Here is a 5598-nt window from a genome sequence, read left to right as displayed (position 1 = left end):
CCCTCCAAAAGTCAAAATATCTTAAATATAGGAAACTGACCCGAGCAAAAGCGGACCCGTTTGTCAATAGATATATTTTTTCTTAGAATATTTTTCTTAAAAAATATGTTTGTCTATAAAACTTTACAAGTTTTCTTAAAAAAAATTCAAAAATAAGTTTTTCAAAAATCAAAAATTGATTTTGATCACTTTTTCAAAAATTTCAGAAATTTTTATTTTTTTACTCACAAAACTGTAACTCTTTTCAGGTGAAATACATGTTCAAATTTCGAATATTATTTTTTAATTTAAATTTAAATATATATATTTTTTTAAAATAATATTTTAAAAATTTTTATTTTTTTACTCACAAAACTGTAACTCTTTTCAGGTGAAATACATGTTCAAATTTCGAATATTATTTTTTAATTTAAATTTAAATATATATATTTTTTTAAAATAATATTTTTTTGTCCAAAAGCCTATAATTAAATTACAAAAAAATAAAAGTGAGACTGGCAGGAAATAAATAGAGGAGTTATTTAGAACAGAGTGATCGTAAGTTCTGAAACGTGAAGGCAAGATTACCAGAACACGTGGATCAAGTTAATATCAGAGAATAGCCAAAAAATCAGAAAAGTGGGGTAAAGTAAACAGTATAAAATATATCAAAATCTGAAAAGAAAAAGCAAAATAAAAGAAAAAATACAGTCCTTGACAGTCATTGTAACCCCGCTGCCTTCGCCAAGTTGCTTGGAAACTCAAATAAGCTGACGGCAAAAAGAGCCGCCCTCCTCTTTAACCCTTTCTTCTGTATTCTTTTTTCTTTTGCCTTTTCATTCTTTTGGTGGCTCTGGAGCCGCGTCTACCTATTCCCAGGTACTCTCTCTCTCTCTCTCTCTCTCTCTCTCTCTCTCTCTCTTTCCTTTGACTCTTTGCTCTTTGTGGTGACCTCTGCTACTTTTGTTTTTTTCTTGATGAATCACTAGTTAATGATGGTCTACTGGGATTTTCTTGAATTTTTCTGTAATGTGAGTTGCCGTTGATCTTTTCTTGGTTGGTATGGTGAGTGTTTTCTATGTTATTTCCTTTTCTTTTCACGGTCATGCTGTTTTTTTTTAATCCTATTGAATTAATGGTGTAAGAATATTTGGAATTGATGATTTAGAATGTGAGATGTTGTCTATTTTTTCCTGAATCTGATAAAGATTGGTAGAGGCATTTCTTCTGTTCTGTGTCATGAAACTTTTTGAACTTTTAAAGACTAGACTCTACTCACTAGCTCCTACAGTACTAATTAGGTAAAATGCCTTGAAATGTTTATATTATTAAATCGAGGTGAATTTACACACTAGTTTTTGTCATTCAGAAAATAACATTTATTAAGGTCTTATGATAAATTTTCTGCTTTGGATTTCTGAAAATGCTTTTCCGTTGATGTCTTTTAAAGGTTGTAGGGGGTTTATTATTCTTGTTTGATAGTAAAAAGAAAAAGAAAGAAGTAACCAATCTTCTTGTCTTGCTATAAAACACAAGATGTGCTCGTAGGTAGTTGACATGTGACACCGGACAAGTCTATGACAACATAAGTTTTGCTCTCTATTGCCTCAACATGCTGCTACGGAGTATTCTCTTTTCCCAGTACTGAGCCTGTAATTATTATAAGTGAGTCATACAGTTGTGGCAGTTCCCAGCTTTTTTGTAAGTTTAGTCCTCCTATTTTAGATATGTATGAATTGCTGGTTGTTTCAACCTTTCTGTCTTTCTACTTTCCCCTTGAAGTCTACTGTAATCGTGATGGTCGCGCATTTCAAGACTTAGTAAGAAGGCAGTCCTTGCACTAGTGAGGAATTTCTGATGATTAGTACTGTGAAACTTTTGATAGGTGATTAATACTGCTATCGTCTAGCCATGTGTACGATGGTTGCTGCTGTGGACATGTTAATTTGAGATTTTTTAGTAACATAATCCATTAAGCTAAGTGAAAGAGTATATGATTGCAAGTATGATAATTTGTAACGTGGCATTAACTACAGTAGGAAATCAAGAAATAGGATCATACTCATAGGATTTGAATGGAGAAGTCATCAATTTATGAATTTCTTGTAGAAACACAAGTTAATAGTGTAGGAGTATTTGAATCCATACTTTTACCTTGTACTCTTACTTTGCTGTGCCATGATAGACACTTGACTGGCCCGGCAAATAGTTTGCCTTTCGACAAGTCATTTATGGCTTGCTCTGCTGCCTTGAAGTTCCTGAGCATCTGACATTTACATTATATTTCAATCATGTCTAAAAGCTTTTTTCCCCTGGCTTTTCCAACTTAATTTGCAGACTATGCTTCGGGCAAAGCATCTCGGCACGCTCTCCCAGTCAGCTAGGTCCTTTTTTCTAAGCGGATCACGATGTAGTGCAGCGGATGGAAGTTCGTGCACTTGTTCGGAAGATGAAACTTGTATTTCGAAAAGGCCGCAGACCAGAAATGAGGTTCGACATCCGCAAATATCATCCAGCTTAGTTTCAAAAGCCTCTGTAGGAGTAGGTGCCTTATTATCTGGAGATGCTGTGAAGGTTGTGAGCTCGAAAAAAAATGATACTTTAGATTCTCCAGTTTCTAGGCCACAGGCCATACCTGCATCTACGGTGTCTGGGCGAGTAGAATCTGTTATTTATGGTAGCATTGATGCTGAGAATACTGTGCAGTCCTCACCTCCCATCTCAGACCAGTTTGTTCGGGCAGGTATTGCAGCAGTCAGTTTTTTATCCGATGTGGTAAACTATAAGATACCTATGTTAGATGGGAGTGGAGAGCATAGCTCATCCAACAACTGTATGGTAGATCGTACAAAGCCTATTTCCAATGTGAGGCCATCAAATGTAAAGACCTCCAGAAACGACAAACTTCAAGCTAACACTTCTACTGATACACCTGTAGCATCAAACCTTGCAAATAATTCGAATTGCATAAAAAGCAGAGGTGATAAGTATAATTCAGTCAAAGGCAAAAATCCTGTTCCGAACAACAGTATTGGGGAAGTGGAGACCCATGGAGTTGTCACAGATTCTCGTGACAGGAGGAGGTTAGTGCCTCCAAAGTCAAGATCATATCCAAATCGTAACATGGCAAATGTACGTGTCTCTGAAGGAAAGCTTAAGAATGAAATTCCTGAAGGTTTCAGCAGGCCACCACGAGAAACAAAGTTGCAAAATGCAGGAGTTGTTCCAATGGTCAGGCAGTTTTCTAATTGTGGCCATGTTGTTGGAACAGTTTCTCGCATTTTACAGCAGTTAAATTGGGGTTCTGAGACAGAAAATGCTCTTCGTGAACTCAACTGTTTATTGGATCCATACCAAGCAAACCAAATTCTTAAGCAGATCCACGATCATACAGTCGCTCTTGGCTTTTTCTATTGGTTGAAGCGACAACCAGGATTTAAGCACGACGGACACACCTATACCACCATGGTTGGCCTCCTGGGACGTGCTAGGCAGTTTGGGGTAATTAACAAGTTGCTTGAGCAGATGGTCGAAGATGGGTGTCAACCAAATGTAGTGACATATAACCGTCTCATTCACAGTTATGGCAGAGCAAACTACTTGCGTGAAGCATTACATGTCTTTAACCAAATGCAGGAAGCTAGAGTTGATCCTGACCGTGTAACCTATTGTACTCTGATTGACATCCATGCGAAAGCTGGTTATCTTGATGTTGCCATGGACTTGTATGAAAGGATGCAAGAGGCTGGGCTCTCTCCAGACACATTCACTTACAGTGTCATCATCAATTGCCTTGGAAAAGCAGGCCACTTAGCTGCTGCCCACAAACTGTTCTGCGAGATGGTTAATCAGGGATGTGTACCAAACTTGGTGACCTACAACATTATGATTGCTTTGCATGCGAAAGCGAGGAACTATTCTAGTGCATTGCAGTTATATCGTGACATGCAGAATGCTGGATTTGAGCCGGACAAAGTGACATACAGCATTGTAATGGAGGTGCTTGGCCATTGTGGCTATCTGGAGGAAGCAGAGGCAGTTTTCACAGAGATGAAAAGGAAGAACTGGGTGCCTGACGAGCCTGTCTATGGTCTTCTGGTGGACTTATGGGGAAAGGCCGGGAATGTAGAAAAAGCTTGGAACTGGTACAGTGCCATGATTAATGCAGGTTTGTGCCCCAATGTGCCTACATGCAATTCTCTGCTGAGTGCTTTCCTTAGGGTTCACCGCTTGCCAGATGCGTACAACTTGCTTCAAAGCATGCTTGAATTGGGTCTAAACCCTTCTCTGCAAACTTATACCTTGCTCCTCAGTTGCTGCACTGAAGCTCAAACATCATTTGACATGTCGTTTTGTTGTGAGCTCATGGCAGTCACACGCCACCCAGCGCACGCATTCCTTCTGACCATGCCACCGGCAGGACCCGATGGGCAGAATGTGAGGGATCATGTTAGCAGCTTTTTGGATCTGATGCACAGCGAGGACAGAGAGAGTAAAAGGGGTCTTGTTGATGCAGTTGTTGATTTTATGCACAAATCAGGGCTGAAGGAGGAAGCTGGATCTGTCTGGGAGGTAGCAGCGCACAAGAATGTCTACCCTGATGCAGTTAGAGAGAAAAGCTCCTGTTATTGGCTTATAAACCTCCATGTGATGTCAGATGGAACTGCTATAATAGCACTCTCAAGAACACTTGCCTGGTTTCGCCGACAGATGCTTATCTCTGGAATTTGTCCAAGCCGCATTGATATTGTGACAGGATGGGGTCGTAGGAGCCGTGTGACAGGATCCTCTTTGGTGAGGCAGGCAGTACAGGAGTTGCTTAACATGTTCGGCTTCCCCTTTTTAACTCAGAATGGGAATTCAGGGTGCTTTGTGGGCTGTGGGGAGCCTCTCACTAGATGGTTGGTCCAACCTTGTGTCGAGAGGATGCATCTGCTATAGTGTTGTTCTATGTCAAGAATTTCTAGCTAAAATCGCAGTTTTGTCGTGGAAGAGGAATTAGAATGTACCTAATTATGTGCAAGCTCGTATGGATTTTCAGCTAGTTTTCCTAATTATGTTTTCCTAACTCATCTCATATTCCGGAGTCTATTTTGTCTGAATCTAACCGTTGTCTAGTGGCCGTAGAAGAAATTAGGAGTAATATCGTGTTCGTTCCCACTTGCCAATAAGGATCATTTTCCAAGTTTTCTTTCATAGTTGATCACATGATTGGCTGTTGGACACGGTACTTCCTGGACCAGAAGAAGGAACTAGCCTTTGCTTTCTGTTTTACCATTTCAGTTCTCTTGATTGTTTTTCCAATTGAATTCTGGTGTTCTGCTTTTTACTTGTCCTGAGGCTGCACGATCTTAGAAGAAATCTGTTTATATTGTAAATTATGTAAGCCAATCACTTGACCCAGTTTGTGTAAATGTAGAACACGCTACGGGTTCATTGTGATTGAAGCTGTTATAGACTTCCATTGCTCGTCTTCATTTTCCATAGATTATATACTTGTATTTTGATTGAAGCTTCGTCAAAGGGTTAGTCTTACTAAGGCTTATTCCAATTCCTTGCTCTTTGGCTTTGGCTACTCGTTGAGAATGAAAGGCAGCTTATCTCATTCACAAATTCAGT

At 39.2% G+C, this 5598-nt stretch overlaps 1 protein-coding gene across 3 annotated transcripts; it reads left to right on the top strand.

Annotated features, from left to right (window-relative positions):
• Positions 1 to 680: 680 nt before the first annotated feature.
• LOC104086397 (pentatricopeptide repeat-containing protein At1g74750-like) lies at positions 681 to 5308 on the top strand. 3 transcript variants are annotated; one of them, XM_009590643.4, is made up of 3 exons: positions 681 to 858; positions 1516 to 1680; positions 2317 to 5308. In XM_009590643.4, the coding sequence occupies exon 3, from the start codon at positions 2320 to 2322 to the stop codon at positions 4918 to 4920; it is 2601 nt and encodes an 866-aa protein (XP_009588938.1). In that variant the 5' UTR covers positions 681 to 858; positions 1516 to 1680; positions 2317 to 2319; the 3' UTR covers positions 4921 to 5308. The 3 variants fall into 3 exon arrangements, with proteins under 3 accessions (XP_009588938.1, XP_009588937.1, XP_009588936.1); XM_009590642.4 differs by lacking the exon at positions 1516 to 1680; XM_009590641.4 differs by lacking the exons at positions 681 to 858; positions 1516 to 1680 and adding an exon at positions 871 to 1044.
• Positions 5309 to 5598: the final 290 nt, after the last annotated feature.

The sequence above is a fragment of the Nicotiana tomentosiformis genome, chromosome 3 (assembly GCF_000390325.3).
Source record: "Nicotiana tomentosiformis chromosome 3, ASM39032v3, whole genome shotgun sequence".
Lineage (NCBI taxonomy): Eukaryota > Viridiplantae > Streptophyta > Magnoliopsida > Solanales > Solanaceae > Nicotiana > Nicotiana tomentosiformis.
Note: the sequence above shows the minus strand (reverse complement) of the source record. Positions and strands in the feature narration are given on the sequence as shown.